The 20705-nt window shown below is 36.2% G+C and overlaps 1 protein-coding gene across 1 annotated transcript in view; it reads left to right on the forward strand.

The window, feature by feature from the left end:
• The first annotated feature begins 7797 nt into the window (after positions 1-7797).
• Positions 7798-20705, forward strand: part of DARS1 (aspartyl-tRNA synthetase 1) — a 69796-nt gene continuing 56888 nt past the window's right edge. The window contains exons 1-3 of the mRNA XM_044669901.1: positions 7798-7955; positions 10643-10700; positions 13026-13118. Coding sequence (XP_044525836.1) covers positions 7896-7955; positions 10643-10700; positions 13026-13118 — 211 coding nt within the window. The 5' untranslated portion in view covers positions 7798-7895. The remainder of the gene's footprint in view (positions 7956-10642; positions 10701-13025; positions 13119-20705) is intronic.

Genomic DNA, 20705 nt, shown 5'->3' on the forward strand with positions numbered 1-20705 from the left:
AATGAGTAAGGGAGCAGTGAAAGGAAAGAGAGAATTAGGAACTCAAAAATAAATAAATAAAATGAAACAAAACAAAAGTACATGGCAGGGTGAAGAGTTGAATGCGGTATTGAAGTCTACATCCCTGCAAGCAAGGAGAGAGTGGTGAGCAATGGCTGACATTTGAACCTCTTTCTCATCCCAACTGGTCAAAAAAAATATATATATATGTATATATACACCAAGAGATAGATACAGAAATCTATTTCATTTAACAGGGAAATAGGGAAAGGGGAAAAGGAGGGAGAGGGAATTGGAGGGAAGATAGACTAAGAAAAGGATTAGCCCTAATTGCAACAAACCCTAAGAATGTACAGAAATATTTTTAGCTCTTCTTAAAGTGGCAAAGAATGGGAGTCTGAGGGGATACTCATAAATTGGGAAATGGATGAATAAATTATATATATATATAATAAATGTGATGAAATATTATTGTATTAAACTTTTTTTTAAAACTGTGTATTGGTTCTAAGGCAGAAGAGTGGTGTATAGTTAGAAATATCTTGAATGCTAAAAACTGTATTGCCCCAAATTCCTTTCTGTGTTACCCACAATTCCTTCTGCCCTTCTTTGTGCGAGGTTACAAGGTCTGTATATAGTTTAGGTTCACTCTGCCACGCCCTCTCTCTTCCATGTGGATTGAGTGGTGGACATTCCTGTGTTCTCTAGCTCTCTAGTTAAATATTAATAAATTTTTATAAATATTATACTTTGGAGATATTGAATATTAATTTTAAAATCTGCAGTGGTAAGGGCTAGGCAATGGGGGTCAAATGACTTACCCAGAGTCACACAGCTCAGAAGTGTCTGAGGCCAGATTTGAACCTAAGACCTCTAGGCCAGGCTCTCAATTCACTGAGCCACCCAGTTGCCCCTTGAATTAAACTCTTATCAGCATAATGACCAACCAGGATTCCAGTGGCAAAATATGCTCCCTACCTTCTGATAGAGAGATGAAGGATTCAGTGCACAATAAGACAAACTTTTTTTCAACATGGACAATGAAAATATGCTTTAATTGATGATATTGTTTTTCTTGTGTTATCAATTGGGGGTAGGTTTTTGGGGTTGGAGGGTGAGAAGGCAGATTGTGGATGGTTCAAATAAAAGGTTTTTAAAGTCATAGAATATTAAGGTTGGAAAGGACTGTAGAGATCATTTAGTTTCATCCTTTCATTTTACAAAAAAGGAAAACAAAGTCCAAAGAGATTAAGTAACTTGCACAGGGTCAAAGAGCAGAAGAGCCAGAATCAGAAGATAGATCTCCAAGCCAATGCTCCTTGCATACCAAGAGACAATAAGATGTATTGGAAAAAACTTTGGCCTCCAGTCAAAAGGATTGTTTTAAGACTTCTCTCTACCACTTTCTCCCAAATGACCTGAGGCAAGTTAATTAAGCTTCCTTGCTTATAAAAAAAGGAACAATCATACTTGTATCAGTTATCTCAAGTAGATTTGTGAAGAAAGCACTTTGTTAATCTTAAAATAATAAAGGTAAATTATTATTGAATTTGTCTCTAGTTCAAGAGTTTAACAGAGAATGAGGTAAAAGTCACTTTGAAGGTCAACAACCACCACAACAAAAACTGTGATGCATATTGTTTGCAAAGACTGCAGAAAATATATTTTCCATACGGGCAAAATTTTTTGTTTGAGAGGTTTTGGGGGTGATAATAGTTCAAATGAGCAATCTCACCTATTAAAAGTATAGGCAAGAACCTAGAAGGAAGTACCCACTAAAAATATTTTCAAGGCCATAAAAACAGATGCCACAAAGTTCACTCACTTTGCTTACAGAAAAGTTTCTTATGCCCCCAATATAAAGGCCATTTATTTTTATTTTGCACATGATGCTCATAAACTTACTTGATTTCCAAGCACCAGACAGATAAGAAGCAAAGTAGAGAGGCTACAACAAAGTGCTTTTACTGCCTAGGAAGAGATGAAGTAAGATGAATTAAGGAAGAGAAAGGAAAAGTAAAAACTAAAAAAAAAAAAATTTAATTAAAAAAAAAACCTCCACAACAATTTAGGACCAATGATTGAATTAGTAAATAGTCCTTTCCACTGTAATAGGAAAAGAAGACAATGTTGTGTAATATAATAAATGTTTGTAACCTGAAAACTGTTTTGGAAGGTAAATAAGTACATAATGTCTTTAAGAAAGATTTTTTTCTGGGCACAGTGGCACAGTGGCACAATGGCACAGTGGATAGAGTACCTAGCCTGAAGTTGGGAGGCCTTGAATTCAAATCTAGCCTCAAACATTTCCTAGCTGTGTGACTCTGGGCAAGTCACTTAATCACATTTGTCTAGCCCCTGCCCTTCCCTACAGAAAGTAATGGTTAATAATGAAGGACTTTTTTCCCCCTTTCATTGTCATCACCAAGATAGGAGTTAGACCAGCAGTTTTATCAATACAGGGAACTCCTTGGCAAGGAAATTCCTTCTACCAACTCCAGTCAGTATCTTCTCTGGTAAAAGTATTGCCTAGAGAAGTGAGAAAGTGACTTGGCCAGGGTCATACAACCAATATCTGAGACAAAATGTAAAGCCTTCCTGGCTCCAATTACCATATCACACTGCCTATCCATGTCAGCACTGATGGCATAAAAATGACTAAGAAAGTACTGCATGGCATGGAACCAGGAGAGGTACAAGGGACAGAAACAGTTGTACTGTGATTTGGGGGCCTGGAGAAAAGAACATCATAATGGCTGCAGTGCTGATTGGGAAATGGAGAATGGAAGGTCCTAAGCCTTTTTTATTCTTGCTGTATCTTTTCAGAAAATATCCCTTTTGTAAAAATAATTGATGAAATATTAATTCAGGAACCACTGGTGATTGATATACTGGAATGGAAACTTGAGGTAATTCTATTAGAAAGATATCCCTTAAAGAGCCAGGACCAACCAGGACCTTAAAGAGCCAAAGACCAAACCAGGGATGGGAGGTTCTGGGTTCAAATTTGACCTCAGGTATTTCCTAGCTATGTGACCCTGGGCAAGTCACTTAACCCACATTGCCTAACCCTTCCCACTCTTCTGCCTTAGAACCAATACATATTATTGATTCTAAGATGGAAGGTAAGGGTTTCCAAAAAATAAATTAAAAAAGAAAGATATCCCCAAATAATGCCTTCAGAGCTCATAATATATATATATGTATATATATATATATATACATATATAGATATCAGAAATCCTAGAACTCAAAAACCCAGTACTGATTAAACCTGAAAATGTAAATTACCTAGGAAAGAGTTCCCTATTTGTTACTGTGAATATTGGAAACAGTCTGATAGATTTAAGTTTAGACTAATAACATACCATATTCCATAAGAAATTAAAAATGAAGATAAACAATTTGAATATTAAAAAGCATACTATAAAAAATTAGAAGAAAAGTAGATCAAATATTTTTCTCATTTATTGGTAGAGCATGAGCTCTCAATCAAAGAAGGGATAAAGGTAATCATAAAAGAGAAAATAGGTAATTTTGATTACATAAAACTGAAAAACTTTTGCATGAGGAAAATTAAGGCATTTAGCATAAGAAGGAAAACAATAAACTAGAAAATAAATTTATTAAATTTTGTCAAATAAGTTTTTTATTTTCAAGATCAATAGAAAACAAAACTATATAGGATCAAAAATCATTCCCCAAGAGATCAGTGGTCAAAGAATATGAATAACTGGTTTTCAAACAGTGATATGAAAGAATGCTCCAAATCACTAATAACAGGAAAAATGCAAATCAAAACACCCAAAGGTTTTATCTAATAGCCAAGGAATTGACAGAGATAGCAAAAGTCAATATTGGACTTATGGAAGGAAAGCTTGATGAAACTTTGAATTAGTGCAATCACTATGGAAAGCAATCTAGAATAATGCAAATAAAGTGGTTAAAATGTCTCTGCCCTTTGACCCAGAGATTCTACTGCTATGCATGCTATGTATGTAGTGTATATACCCCAAGGATGTCATTGACCAAAACAAAGCTTTATATACAACAAAATATTTATAGCAACACTTCTTATGTTAACAGGAAACTGGAAACAAAGTGGATCCCCACCAATTGGGAATGACTAAACAAACTGTAGTACCTGTATTTATTTTTTTTAAACCCTTAATTTCTGTGTATTGGCTCCTAGGTGGAAGAGTGGTAAGGGCGGGCAATGGGGGTCAAGTGACTTGCCCAGGGTCACAAAGCTGGGAAGTGTCTGAGGCTGGATTTGAACCTAGGACCTCCCGTCTCTAGACCTGACTCTCAATCCACTGAGCTACCCAGCTGTACCCTGTAGTACTTGTATTTAATGCAATCTTACTGTACTGAAGTAAATAATTAATGTAATAATTAGAGAAGCACAGAAAGACCAATATGAACTAAGTGAAGCAAGTAAAGCCAAGAAAACAACATTCAATATAAATGAAAACAAAACAACCACCACCAAAACAAAAAAATGCTACTTAATTACAAAGAATAAACTTGGCCCCAAAAAAGAAATATAAGAAGAGAAAGGAGGAGAAGGAGGCTTTTGGGCATAGAACAATTTACAGTATAAGGTTTAAAAAACATATTGGTGTTTTGTTGAATTTGTTTTCTCTCTTTTATCTTTTGCTTAAATTCTGTTAGTTTCCACTCTCTGGAACAGGGAAAGGGAAAGGCTATAGATGAAAATTTGGAAAAATTAAAAAAGATATCAATAAAAACCTATTTTAAAAAAAGGATATCCCTGTCCCACGGGGCACCCCTAGAACACTAAGGAGAATCAATCTTACTCAGGAAACCTAACTTGCCAATCCATGGGAGTTGGGAGTGGGAGCTCTCTCAGCTGATAAAAACTTCATTTTGAAAAAAGAATCCATAAATTTGGTAATTAATTGGATGTGAGGGATGAGTCAAATGTGATTTCAGAGATCTGAATCCAAGAAACTATGAAAATGTTGATGCTGCTGACAGAAACATGGAGGTTACATGGGGGAAAACTAGTTTCCTTCTATCAAGGGAATATAGGATAGTTGTGAAAAGAAATGAAGGGATTTATTAGCGAAGGATAAGGGCAAAAGTTCCTTGTATTTTTCTTTTCAAGATTCAAGAGAATGAAAGAAGAATCAGTTGCCTACCCAAAGTCCCACTTTTAAATATTTGGATTCCCTTTTCTTCCTACCACTGATTTAGTGATTAATGAATTTATTCATTTGCTTAACCTGCCCCCCAAAAAAGCAGAAAAAAATTGTCTTATTTGTCACTCCAAGTCTCACTTTAAAAAGTATAAACTTCCTATTCTTTGTTCTACAACCATTTGTCTTTATGATTCTACCTGTAACAAACAAAATTAATATAGAATAATATATTTAAAGATACTAGGCTTTTATTATAATCCATATTAGTAATTAAGCCACCTGCCTGATAAGATCTAGTTCAAATACCACACCATACCTCTGACCCCAACTAGCTTCACAGGAAAAGAGAGCATGCCTCAATCAAGTCCCAAGTCTTATACCTCTCTCTATGTAATCACACTTCCTGTCCACCTGTATTATGCAATAGGAATCATGGGAAATGTAGTTTATAAGAGATCTAAATGTCCACAGGAAGTTTATATCATGGATCTCAATATTAAGACCCCCAAATTTCCAAAATCACATTCCCCCCTGAAGAGTAGCGAGAGACTGGTCTCCTCGAATGCTCTTGTAAACATAACTAACTTTTAAATTACAGAAATTTAGGGATAAAAAGAAAAGACAAAAACAATGATTGCTAGCCACATTGACAAAAAGCCAATTGGGGCAGTCCCCTTTGGCATAAGAGTGTACATTCAAAACAAATGCATTCAACTGTTCAATCAAGTGCACTCCAAAGTTCAGTATGGATATTCACGATGCATTGTAGGTTCTTCAGGCATCTTCATGGTGCTTTCTCCAAACAGGTTCATTGTCTGGATTCTGGGGAGATGGCAAATTTCTTTTCCTGAAATTACTCTCAAAATAATTTAAACTTTACATTATAGATTATAAAACATACATTATGATTATAAAACTTACATACCTGGATGCTAATACTTAGGTATTTCAGTAGACTTTCTATTTTTCAATCATTAGGCTGTCTAAAATGACTGATACCTACTCCTTCTTCCTATTCCCTTTCACAAGTGCCTTTTCACTTGATGATGCAAAGCATGTGAAATCAAAAAAAGGCAATAAACACTTGTAGAAGATAATAGTAAAGAAACAATTAAAAATATTTAAGTGCTTGTTATGGCAGGCACTATCTAGAATACTGGGAATGCAAAGAACAAAAATGAACCAGTCTCTGCCATCAATTTACATTTTATGGAAGATACCATGTGCACATATATAAGTATATGAAGACTAATACAAAGCAATTTAGGGGGAAGGCATAGCAGCTAGATCATCAGAAAATACCTCAAAAATCCCTACCCTTATCAGGTATCCCCTAGCTTCTCCCTCCTTCTTCCCACTTTCCTGCATTTTTTTTCTTTTGGTGTTATCTCCCCCCCCCCCCCCCATTTAATTGTAAGCTTCTTGAATGCAAGAACTCTCTTTTTTATTAATTTTATCCCTGGTCCCTAGCACAGTGTGTGGCACACAGTGAATACTTAATAAATGTTTATTGGATTGAAGTACTATATATTAAGGCAGGAAAGGTAGTTTGGAACCAGGTTGCAAAAGGTGTTTGAATTTGATTGTAAAGCCAACAGAGACTCTTTGGAATTTCTTGAGTATAGCGACATGGTTATACCTATGGACCATCATTTTGGCCCTCCTTTGGGAAATGAATTGGAGGAGGGACTTGAGGCATGGAAACTAATTAGCTGGCTACTGAAAAAGTCCACACTTAGCACAGTGCATGGCACATAGTAGGCACTTAATATTTATGGCCTGAGGCATGTTGGTGGTGAGATTTAGAAGATTTGACAAATGATTGACAAATGATTTGCATATAGGAGGGGAAAGGAAAGAGGGGAGGATGTCACTGAAACTGAGAACCCAGGCAACCAACTGTAAAGATGTCCAGGCCTTTGACAGACATTGAATCAGTTAGTATTTCTGGAATGAATGACCTTGGGAATGGGGCTCAGGAGAGAAGTAAAGGTTGGATATGTAGATTTACATAATCATTGAACTCTTGGGAGTGGATGAGACTCCCCCACTAGTTGATGTAGAAGAACAATGCCAGGACAAATCACCCAGCGACCCTCAGGGCTGGTAACCAACAAGGAGTATATTGATCTCGATGGGGGAGGAACAGGGGCGTGTTTTCCTCACCCCCATAGAATATCCCTGAAAAAAGGATCTATCCAAGTGTCAAAAACTGCAGATAAAGCAGAGGATTGAAGACAAGGCCACTGGATTTAGCTGGTAAGAAATCAATGGAAAGATCAACATGAAGAAAATCACGTCCTTAAACACAAGAGACTGAGAACACGAGGCAGCTTCTAGATAACACCGTCTATCTCATTCCCTCAATTCTCTCTTTCAGGGAAATTTCGCGAGGAAACCCAGATCCCGCGCGTTTTATCCTAGCAGTCTACATGAGGGTCCCGGAACTTATCAGGAGGAGGAGCTCTGGGCCCCTCCTCCCTCCCGTTCTTGGGCCATCCAAGATCTCGAGAGATGGGGCGGTGGAGGAAGGAGAGGTATATTTCTCGCGAGCTTTCCAGACGCACATGCGCAGCGATGGCGTGAGCGCGTGTGCTGCGTGTCTGAGGCACTGAGGGGGCGGGGGCAGGATCAGGATCAGGATCAGGGGGAGGGAGAAGCCCCTTGGGCCGAGAGTTACGGAAACCTTCGAGGAAGCGTGGCCCTTTCGCCACAGTCCAGTTGTTCGTGATGCCCAGCGCAAGCCGCCAGAGTCAGGAGAAGCCGCGGGAGATCATGGAAGCGGCGGAAGTGGGTGCCCTTCTTCCCTGGGGCCGGGAGGAATGGTCACCTGGGCGGACCTGCTTTAAGGGGTGGGGGAGATGCGGGAGCCCGGGCCCTGCCCTACAGGGTCCTCGTGGAGCCTAGACTAGGGCAGGCCTTTGGACCTGCGCGCTAGGGTAATCTCAATGACCCCTTCTCTCGACTAGTCTCAGGAGTCTGAGACCTGAACGATCCCGCCTTAACACGTGTCTGCGTGTGTGTGTGCTTGCGTGTGTGTGGGGAATCTTTACAGAATGATCGCTGCCCGTGGGGGGTCCTTAAACCCCCCTCCCCATTTACACACTTATAGAGGGGTCCTTAATCTACCGCATATACTCTGGGTTATTACCCCCCCAAAACATCGGGGTCCTAAATACCCCCTCCCCAGATACACATGGGTTCTTACCCCTCGAAATACACTCCATAGCTACGTTATCTTAAAAAACGAAATGTAGGCATCTGTAGCTCTGTGGTTTAGTTCTGTGCTTACCTCTCGGGCCTCACCACCCATGCCCCAGACCCATAAAAGTGTCACTGGTGGTAAGGAGGTAACTTTTTCTCCCTAAATGCACCTGAAAGTCAACTCTTGAAACTGTACCCAGTATTTTTTATTCATTTAAAAAAATTGTAATTTTAACTTTCACACCCATGACTTCAATTTCTCCAAGACCTGGTGCAGGTGTTAATTTCATTTTACTAGCTTGAAAACTGAGGTTAAAAGTTTAGCCTAATGTTAATGACTGGCAGGAACACACCACTACCATCCTCCTTTTGTAAAATTGAAAAGATTTAAAGGAGACTGGCAATTCCTCATGCATCTTTGTGCTAATATTAGGGTATCTTAATCTTTTTTCCTATTCTCATAAGGAATTCTGAATAGAAAATAAGTTGAATATCATCTTTTTATCTTTCACAAAGCCACACAATAATTGTGTGACTGTAGGCATATAATCTCAGCCTCAATCTTTTTCATCTGTTAAATGAGGGTAGTAGCAGCACCTACCTCACAGGTTTTTTTGTGGGTGACATGCAAAGTAACTTTTCAAAACATGTAAATGCTAGCTATTATTAATAAATGTGACTGGTATTAGATATTTTATGATCATGTAGTATAGAGGTAAGCCACATCACTTTCTAAACAGAGCATTTATATAAACTTAGCCTTTTCCTTTATTACTAATCTCAGTTCCCGTAGGGTTATAAATATTTGAATCAAAAGTGGCACTTTTAAATTTATTTTTAGATCCACAATTGTTTTATATATAACATATAACAACCCTAGCACAGTGCCACATAGTAGATGTTTAATAAATGCTTAGTGACTTGGCCAGTGTGTGGAATAGAGTTCTTAAAAGTATGAAGCTATTACAGGCATAGAAAAGCTCCATGAAGTCATTTACCCTCTCTACATCTCATTTTCTTCATTCATGAAATGAATATTTGTACACTCTATTTCACATTGAAGTGAGGAGAGTGCTTAAAAGTTTACAAGTATTATGTAAATGTGAGCTGCTGTTGTCTATAATAATTTCTTGATCAAATACTCCAGTTCACTCTACTCCCAAATGCCTATAACTACATAGATATATGTAGTTTTGATGCTTGTGAAATTGAAAGGTTTAAATTATCTTTTTAAGCATTGTAGCTTCATAAATGCATATCATCCAGATTAATTTCTTGACTTAAAATTTAAGGTCAGTGAAGATAGAAAGGGGGAAAATTTATAATACACCATATTCTACCTGATAGCTAGAATGTGTAGGCAGAAATTGATGGATTAAATCAGAAATACTACTTACACTGTCAAAAATCTAAAGAAAATTTCCTTTTGATTTTTGAGATATTACTTTGAGTTAATGATACAGCCTTGCAAATACCGCATGTTTAGGCATAAGGTTGAAATAACTTGCTTTCTGTGGAAAGGCCATTTTAAATAAAAATTAGATAAGACATTTTTTGATGATGTTAAATATGTCAGATCTCAAACCTAAGTAGAATTCTGAAACAAAATTTCCTCCAAAATGGGTTCCAAGTCTTTTAATATTTATTCCTGGAATGAGAAGAAGCTAATAAGATTCTAATCTAGCCAGTCTAGTCTGTGCCATTTGTTTTTATCTCTGGACTTAATATATATCACTACTTTGAAATAATGTGGCATATTTTGGAGAAAACATTAAAATAAATACATTTATAATTGGCACAGTGGTTCAAGAATTAGACTGAATCGGGAAGACTTGATTTCAAATCCTGCTTCAAACAGTAGCTATATAGCTCTGGTCAAGGTATTTAATCTTTCAGACTCAGTTTTCTCATCTGTAAAATGAAGATAATATATACCTCAGAACTGTTGTGAGGATCAAAGATAACATAAATTAATTTGCAAATCTTAAAGTATATGTAAATTGGTAGCTATTAATAAATGTGTGTTTAAAATATTAGATGATATTTATGTTCTAATGTTAAAGAGACATACCACATCCTTTTCTAAACTGGACATGTATGTTGACTCAGCCTTTTCTTTTATTACGTATCTCAGTTCCCTTAGGATTGTGAACATCTGAATCAAATTGGTACTAAATGTTAACTTTTTATATTTGTAATTGTTTTATATATTAATTTTCTGTGTATGACTTGTTTTCAATATAAAGATATATGTAAATTTTTTTTAAATTTAGGATTATGCTAAAGAAAGATATGGAATATCTTCAATGATACAGTCACAAGAGAAACCAGGTTAGTTGCCGTTTTTTAAGGAGATTAAACTTTTTTCTGTCTAATGTCAAGAAAATTTATTTTAAAGTTTGTGATATAATAAAAAGAATGCTGAGTTTACAGTCACAAAACCCAAGTAGAAATCTATACTCTATCACTAGTGATGTAACTTCAGAAAGTCACTTTCTCTGGGCCTCAATTTTCTCAAAAACTGAAAATGAAATAAGGGGTGGTAGGGTTGCGCATGTAGTTGAACCCAGATTTTCAAAAAATGTTAGAGTTCACTTTACCAAAAAAAGGGGGGGGGCAAATCAATGTCTCCCTATTTCCTTTCAGAAGTATTCTTTATTTTATAAAATGATTCACAAATTTCCGTTAATTTAACTCCTCTGAGCAATTTGAATTGTTTTTTTCTTAAATTAGGAAGAGTTCATGCTCAAATTGTTACATAATAATTTTGTTTGAAATTTAAGAAGTTAAGCATCCAGTTTATTATGGTAGTTGCAACATAAGATTACAAAACAAGTAAAGATTTTGATTGCTAAGGAGGAGTTCCCTATAATGATGAAGTGACAGATTTAGACCAAAAAACCAACATGGGTTTGAGATGTGTGACTACTTGGTTCATTTTTTTTCCCCTCTTACTTTATGTCTTAGTAACAACTCTTAAGACAGAAGGGTGAGGGCTAGTCAAACGGGATTAATTGACTTGCCCAGGGTCACACAGGTAGGAAGTGTCAGAGGCCAGATTTTAACCAGGCCCTCCTGACACAACTTTGTTCTTTTTATCGATTGATGTATGTGTATATACAAATGTGTATGTATGTATATATTTAAACGGTACATTTCCTCTCAACTGATAGTAAGAAAAGTTCTCTAGTTCAGACCAGAAATTTAATGTGGCTTGGTTTCCTCATGTCTTGATAACTAGCATATTAACTTCACTCATATGTTCATCATGCTCAGGTTAGGCAGTACACAAGATGTACTAATGTAGAATAAGTCAAAGTTGATTAATTATTCAAGACCATCCAAAACTGAGATTGTACTAGCTATCACTGTCAAGTTGGGATTCTTGACCTTTGTTATGCCATAAATCCCTTAGGCAGTCTGGTAGAAATTAGATCACATATAATTTTGTATCCATGGAGTACTTTTATGATATTTATACACTAACGCAAAGTCAATAGGTAAAAACCACTATTTCATAGTAATGTTACTTAATCCTTTAGTTGCAATCATCATTTTTGTTACAGACAATTTTATAGGCCAGGAATTATCTTTTTTTATGCTGTAGAACCCTTTGGCAATCTTGCAAAGCCAATGGATCACTTCAGATTTAGGTTTCCAAGTCAGTAAAATATGTAAGATTACAAAGGAGGAAATTATGTTAAAATGCAGTTATCAAAATATTTTACAAAACAAGTTCACAGATGCTAGGTTAAGAATCTCTGCTTTTAGACACTATATTAAGTATAGGTCACTAGCTAAACCTGATTTTTCAACATATAAATCAGTGGTTCCCAAGCTTTTTTGGCCTACCGCCCCCTTTCCAGAAAAAATATTACTTAGCACCCTAGAAATTAATTTTTTTTTTAATTTTAATAGCAATTAGTAGGAAAGATATATGTATTAATGTTTCTACCTTTTTTGTAAAATACAGTAAAGAAAGGTATAAATTAGAAACATTGAACTTTGAAATTATGAAACTATTTATTGAACTCAGAATGTAATACAAAAAAACTTAAAACATTCAAAATTCCAAATGCACCTGTGGCCATCACCACCCCTCCCCCATTGCTGCAGCACCCACCAGGGGGTGGTGGTGCCCACTTTGGGAATCACTAGTATAAATAAACAGCAGTCTCTTCTCTTGGTAACCATTTCTGCCCCTCATCATACTGACTTCACTCTTAATTATCACTTTTCTTACACATTTCCCTGTAGTCCAACTTTTCCTTTTTTAATTTTAATTATAGCTTCAGACTTTAGGGGGCAGTTGGGTAGCTCAGTGGATTGAGAGCCAGGCCTAGAGATGGGAGGTCCTAGGTTCAAATCTGGTCTCAGATGCTTCCCAGCTGTGTGACCCTGGGCAAGTCACTTGACCCCCATTGCCCAGCCCTTACCACTCTTCTGATTGACTCCAAGGCAGAAGGTAAGGATTTTAAAATATATGTATAGAAAAACCTAGAAGCTATCAAAAGATGACAGAATAGAACTATTCACCTAGTTGTATGCCAGTTACTTAAGCTAATAATTAAACTGAAATAGGATTTTTTTTTTTTTTTAGAATGACTTGATTTAGACTTGTACAACTTGTTGACTTGCTAAACTTGTTTCACGCAGATCGAATTTTGGTTCGGGTTAAAGATTTGACAGTACAAAAAGCTGATGAGATAGTTTGGGTTCGTGCTAGAATTCATACAAGCAGAGCTAAAGGTAAGTGGTTTTTGTTTGTTTTTTTTTTTTTTTTAACTCTTACCCTTCCATCTTAGAATCAATACTGTGTATTGCTTCCAAAGCAGAAGAGCAGTAAGAGCTAGGCAGTAGGGATTGTCCTGGTCTCAATTCATTGAGCCACCTAGCTGCCCCTGATAAGTGTATTTTTAAATATTTATGAATACCTTCTTTGAATTTATTTTTCCATTTTTCTCATATACAAATTCATGAACCCAATACTTATGGTATTTGATTTTTTGCCCATGACTAATTCCATGAAACATTTTGCTTTTTTTTTTTTAAGCATTATAATAGCTTGAGGACTAGACTTTAATCAGTCAAACATTTACTAATAGCCTTCTACATACCAAGTACTCTTTGAGGGGCTGAGGATATAAATACAAACAATGAAACCATTCCCACTCTTAAGGAGCTTGGCATTCTACTTCAAGATGTTACTTGTACATATATTTAGTGCTTCACTAGCACCCTTCAGAAGTGAAATCATGAGGCCTAATTTGGTCTACCTTTGTTATTCACACTTCTTGTTATCAAATAATGCAATAATTTTTACAACATTTTATTGTCCACTGTGTCTCAAAACATCCTTTCCACTTCGAGTAGCTCTAGTTATTGAAAAGCTTTTCTTTAATGAAGTGTAAATTTACTTCTGGAATTTTCACTCATTGCTCCTAGTTCTTGAACAGCTTAACTTGCTTTTATTTCAGTTAATTTCTTTTTATATCATTTAGTGTAAAACTAATTTATATGTAACTAAGTATTAGAAAGGCTAGCCTCAGTTGTTAATTAACTGTTAGATAAGAGTTAGCTCAAGAACTCCTATTATAAACCTTCTTGTGTTAAGTAGACATCTTTACTATCTCCTGATTCTGAATAAGAAACCAGAGTCAGTTGTAAAAGTAGGACTAGTATTTGCTTTTCTAGGAATGTATGTCCATAGTAAGGTCCTCAGATTTTGTAACTCAAAGAGATAACTTAAGTATCGTTAAATTTCTTCTTGTGGGTTGTCTGTTATGATATCAGTAAAGTCTTTTCCTAAAATATTGTCTGAAGATAATGATAGGATCAATAAAATGCTTGGACCTTGTACTAGAATTGATTAACTATAGCTAACATAATTTGAGTATGTAGGTTTTGTTAATCATTTGTATCAACTGGCAAAAACCTATAAAACCCAACTAAATATCCATAAAATGTCTTTCATCATAGATAGGGAATAGTGATGGGACCACTGATTCTATTTACCCAAAAATAAAGTCAGTTTTCAGCTCAGAATTATGGCCCAGAGATTTCTTTATTTCTTACATTCTACAGTATGAGGCCAAGATCTTCTTTACTTCAAATTAAACATTGCCAGGTTCTTTTAGCCAATCCTCTTATGGTATGGTTTCTGGTGGAGGTCCTCTGACCAACTTAATTTCCTTCCTAAAATGTGGTGACTGGAACTGAATACGTTATTCCAGATGTGATCTGATCAGAGCAAAGTACAAGAGAATCACGGGACCTCTTTATTGTGGACACTGACTCTGCAACAAAGGATAGCAATGTTGGTTTTTTGGCTACCATGTCACACTTATTAGAGACTGTGGTCCACTGAGTGACTAATTTTTTTCCCACCAAATTATCTGGTTAGTCTTTAGCTAATTAAGTTGATGGGTTTGGGGGGTGGGGGGGTGGCAATGTCAAGGAACTAAGTGTAGAATTGAACTTTGATTTGACTTGCCTACTCATTCAAATTTGTTGACATCTTTTGGTATCACCTAATATGTTACCTTTAACTCTCAGCTTCACATAGTCTGTAAATTTGTCTTCCAGCAGTCATTTGACAAATGTTGCCATTTCTACCTTCACATCTCTCCCATCAAACTCTCTCACCACTTAAATAGCTGCCACCCCAGTTCAGGCCCTTATTATTTCCTGCCTAGATTACTGCAGCAGCCTTTTAATTTTTCTTCCTACCTTAAATCTCATTATTCTGGTCCCTCTGATATACAGCTGCCAAAGTAATTTTCCTTATCTGACCATGTTACTTCCCTATTCAACTAAATCTTAAGTTTCCTATTGTCTCCAGCATAAAATATAAACTCTTTAGAAAGCTCTTCCCAACCTGGCCTGGACATATCAAACTGAATTTTATTCCCTCTCCTACAGGCTATGAATAAACAATCTGACCTTCTCTTTGGATCTCACATAGAAACTTAATCCTCTCTTTGTACTTTTGCATTGACTATTGCTCATGCCTGGAATGTACTCCTTATGATGTCAGGATCAATTATTCTTAATGAATTCATGCTAATGCTTATTGTCTACTTTTTCACATAAATACCACATAATCTATTCTTTCAATAGTAATATTTTCTAGAATTTTGCCAAACTGAAATCAAGCTCAGTAGCCTACAATTGGAATTTTGCCCTCTTCCTTTTTGAAAAAAATCTAGACTACAGTTTTCCTTATCTTCATTTATCTAGTCAGCACTTTTGTTGAGGATCTCATTGCTTTTTGCCTGGACTACTACAACAGAGCCTCCAATTCGATCATCCTGTCTCAAGCCTCTATGTATTCTAAGTTGCTTTTCCTAAAATACAGGTCTGATCATCACACACAGACATAGATATATATACACATACATGTTCCTTTCTTGCTCTATAAAACTTTGGCATTGATATCTTTTCTTAATTTGGCCCTTTCCTACTTTACTTTCCCTCTCATCAACTATACCAGTGATGGGCAAATTACCGCCCTGCCCGCAGCCCCCTGAAATGTTCTATCTGGCCACTCGACATTATTCCTAATCTGACGAATACAATGAGTAGGATGCAATACAATGAAGCTTCCAAAGAGATGCCTTAGAAACAGACTGATAGATGAGCATTTCCTTTCCTTTGCCCCCCCACCTTTAAAAAGTTTGCCCATCACTGAACTATACTATCCTTTACCCATCTTTTAACATGCATAGCATTCTATCTTCTCTCCCTGTCTTCTACTATCTCTGCCCCCACACATTCCCCTCCTTATCCCTACCTTTTGGAATCTGTTCTAAAGGAATTTCCTTCAAGATTCAGCTTAAGTTTCACTTTCTACATGAAGTCCTTCCTAGTCCCCCAGCTATTAGCAGTCCTCCTGCCAAAATGACTTTTATTCATTTTATGTATATCAGCATATACTTCAGTATATATTCAGTATCTATGGTGCTAAGCACTGGAAATACAAATAAAAAGAGTGAAACAGTCTCTAGTTGCTTATGGTTTAATGAGGGAGACAAGAGGTACATATAGAAATATATGTAGAATAAATATAAAGAGAATACATACATACAAAACAATTAGGATTAGGGAGGATGTGTATTAGCAATTGGGAGGTCAGCAAAGACTACATGTAAAAGGTAGGTGTTGAGTTGTATCTTGAAAGAGCAGGAATATATTAATAATAAATACTCTGGATTGAGTTATTCCATGCTTTATTTTTTTCCTTCCTAATTGAAAGATCGTTCTCCTTTGTAAGAAAAATAAGTTGGTTAGTTCGACTTTCTCTCTGTGGTCTCCTGTATTGCTAATACCCAAGTATCAGTCTAATCCTTAATTTGATCTTCACTTTGGCTCTAAATTCCTAAAAAGCATTTTGTTCTCCATATACAATTGACTCTGGGCTTTAGTATTTCAGATGCTGTTGTTACAAGATTGTTTAACTCTTTTGTGTTTATATTTGCTACCATCTTTTATGTGTAATTTTTAAAATTTTGATGTCATCAGAAAATTCTGGGTACATATTCATTGATCTCTATAATAATGATAACAACAATAGACATATGCCAAACACTGAGGATATCAATACAAAACTGAAACAATCTTCCTTCAAGGAAGTACATTCTAATAGAAGAGATAACAAGTGTATGTATGTATATATATAAGTTTATTTATAAGATGGTTAGGGAGACAGGACACTAGTAGTTGGAGAATCGGGAAATGTTTCATCCACAAGGTGGTGTTTGAACTACATTTAGAAGGAAGAACAAGATTCCATGAGGTAGAGGTGAGGTGAGAGCACAGTGGAGACAGATGATACAAAGACTTGGAGAACAGAGATGAATTGGTGCTATGTGATAGGAACAGCACCTGCTGTCTTGACAGTAGAATGCAAGGGGGAAGAGTATTTATATTGAGATTGGAAAAGATAGGTTGTTGCCACATTGTGAAGGAATTTAAAAATTAAACAGAGAAGCTTATATCCTAATAGGGAGCCATTGGAGTAAGTAGAGGAGTAATATGGTCAAATCTGCATTTAAGGAAGAGTCACATTGGCAGAAATGCAAGATGCAGTGGAGTGATGAGACAAGACTTGGGTTAGGGAGACCATTTTAATAATCTTTGAAAGAAAACGTGAGGTGCTGAATTAGCATGGCTGTTATGAGAGTAGAGAAGGAGCAAGATGTAGGAGATGTTACAGAGCTAGAAATGGAAGGATTCAGCAGATTAGATGTGTAATATAAGGCAGAGTCAAGGGTATCTATATATACCAATCAGGGAGACTGAAAAATGGATAATGCCTTCAACAGAAACTGGTAAATTTGGAAGAAGGGTTGGTATAAGGGGAAAGATTATCAAATTCTATTTTTGACAGTGTTGAGTTTGTAATATTCTCTGGGATATCTGATTTGTGATAACTGTTAGATAGTGATGTGAGACTGAAGCTTAAGGAAGAAACTAGAACTGAATATATAGATAATGTGTGTCTTCTCCCAGAGACATCAGTTGGTCCAAAATTTATTAAATGCCTCTTATGTGCTGGGCATTTTGCTAGACACTGAAGCTACAAATGCAAATGATATTAATTTATACTGTCATGAATCTTACTGATAATGAATTTCATGGGAACTAATGATATCAACAAAAAGTGTATGTATAGAGCAGTGATTCTTAACTTGGGTTCAGTTATTGTTATTTTTAATTTTTTTTGATAACTGTATTTCAATATAAATGGTTTCCATTCTAATACTACACATTTTAGGAATTTAAAAACATTATTCTGAGAAGGCATCCAAAGGCTTTGCCAGATTGCCAAAGGAGGCCATGATGCACAAAAGGCTAAGAACCTTTGGTGTGGAGAGAAAAGAAGGTCAAAGATATAAACTTGAGAAGAGGAAAATGAGAAGAACAAGTAAAGAGTAGTGTCATGAAAACCCAAGGAGATAATGTTCAAGAGGAGGGTGGTCAGTAGTGCCAAATATAGCAAAATAGATTAAGAAGTGTGAGGGCTAAGAAAAGATCACATTTGACAAAGTTGTCAATAATTGGAGAAAGGGATTTCACGTTGTGATGAGGCTGAAAAACTCATTGTATAGGATTGAGAAGTGAGTGAGAGAAAGAAAATGGTAAGGTTTAGTGAAGGCTTTTTAATGAAGAAGGAGATTTGGGCATTTTTGAAGGGACTAAATAGTAGATAAGGAGAGGTTGAAGATGGAAGGAAGTGATTAAGATGGACAGTCTACTGGAGAAAATAAGGAATGGGTCAAGGAAAGGAAGATGATGAGCTTACTGTTAACCTTTTCAGAAAGATGGGGAAGATGACTTGCAGGTTGATATTCAACAGCTATCATGATCTGAAATAGATAAAAAGTTTTATCAAGTGAACTTCAAAGAAAAAGATGTTCCTGAGTGGTGGCAGAAATTTTGCTCTTTGTAGCCCAATGGAAATAACATACTTTCCTAATAGTTTGTAAGATTGTGACAGCTTTGTAAAAGCCTGTTACCAGTGTTTACTTTTTGACCTTCTTTCAGTCTGCAAAATACTTTTGAAATCTTGTACAGTGATATATACATGGGAATTTTGTTTTTAATGCCATTCTTAAGAACTTTTGTTTTCCAATTACTGTGTTTTTTATTCCAGGTAACATTGATTTTTTTTTTTTACAGTATACATACTATCCAGCATTTTTTCCCCACAAAACCAAATTTTCCCTATTTCAATTTTTTTTGAGAACATCACCATCCTCTTAGTCACCCTAACTTAAAATCTAAGTTGCAATTAATTCTTCCTTCTATTCCTGCAGTAAATGATTAGTTGCCATGACCTGTTAATCTGCTTCCATAATACCTCTTGCACCTGCCTCTTCTTTACTCTTGCAGTTTACTTTTTTGGAATTTGGAGATTTTCTTAATAATACTTTTACGTAGACATTTAATCTATGTAAATCAGTTGCCATACATAACCCAGAGACCAAAGGACCTTAAAACTACTTTTGTCAGCAAACATTTGACTTGCTTATTAAGCAAAGAGGTAGTAGCTCAAGGCATCACTATTGTAGAGTGTAAATTTAATTGTAAGCCTTATGAAAAAAGAACGATGAATAATAGTGAACAATATTACCTCATAAAGAAAATAGTGATGAGAACAAAACTAAGGAAAGCTTGGTAAATTTTATTACCAACTTTTTTTTTACCATCAAAAACAACAGTCATAGGGGTCTAATTACTCAAATATACAAAGAGTTAAAACAATTGTATAAAAAATCAAGCCATTCCCCAATTGAAAAATGGGCAAGAGACATGAATAGGCAATTCTCAGGTAAAGAAATCAAAAGTATCAATAAGCACATGAGAAAGTGTTCTAAATCTCTAATAATTAGAGAAATGCAAATCAAAACAACTCTGAGGTATCACCTCACACCTAGCAGATTGGCTAAAATGACAGCAGGGGAGAGTAATGAATGTTGGAGGGGATGTGGCAAAATTGGGACATTAATGCATTGCTGGTGGAGTTGTGAACTGATCCAACTATTCTGGCTGGCAATTTGGAACTATGCTCAAAGGGCTATAAAAGACTGCCTGCCCTTTGATCCAGCCATACCATTGCTGGGTCTGTACCCCAAAGAGATCATAGATAAACAGACTTGTACGAAAATATTTATAGCTGCGCTTTTTGTAGTGGCAAAAAACTGGAAAATGAGGGGATCTCCTTCAATTGGGGAATGGCTGAACAAATTGTGGTATATGCGGGTGATGGAATACTATTGTGCTAAAAGGAATAATAAACTGGAGGAATTCCATGCAAATTGGAGAGACCTCCAGGAAGAGATGCAGAGTGAAAGGAGCAGAGCCAGAAGAACATTGTACACAGAGACTGATATACTGTGGTAAAATCGAATGTAATGGACTTCTGTACCAGCAGCAATGCAATGACACAAGACAGCTCTGAGGGATTTATGATAAAGAACGCTACCCACATTCAGAGGAAGAACTGCAGGAGAGGAAACATAGAAGATAATCAATTGCTTGAATGCATGAGTTGAGGTGGACATGATTGGGGATGTAGACTCGAAATGACCACACAAATACAACTAACAACAATGTGGAAATAGGCCCTGAACAAGGACACAAGTTACAACCAGTGGAAATGTGTGTCGGCCATGGGTGGGGGGAATGCGGGGGGTGAAGGGGAAAGTAGGGGTATGAAGCATGTAAACAGGTTAAAAATGAATATTAATAAATGTTAAAAATGGGGAAAAAAACAGTCATTACATTTGAACTCAATATCACATTTCCAAATGTGTTGATAAAGGAGGTAGAATT

This window comes from Gracilinanus agilis, chromosome 3 (genome assembly GCF_016433145.1).
Source record: "Gracilinanus agilis isolate LMUSP501 chromosome 3, AgileGrace, whole genome shotgun sequence".
NCBI lineage: Eukaryota > Metazoa > Chordata > Mammalia > Didelphimorphia > Didelphidae > Gracilinanus > Gracilinanus agilis.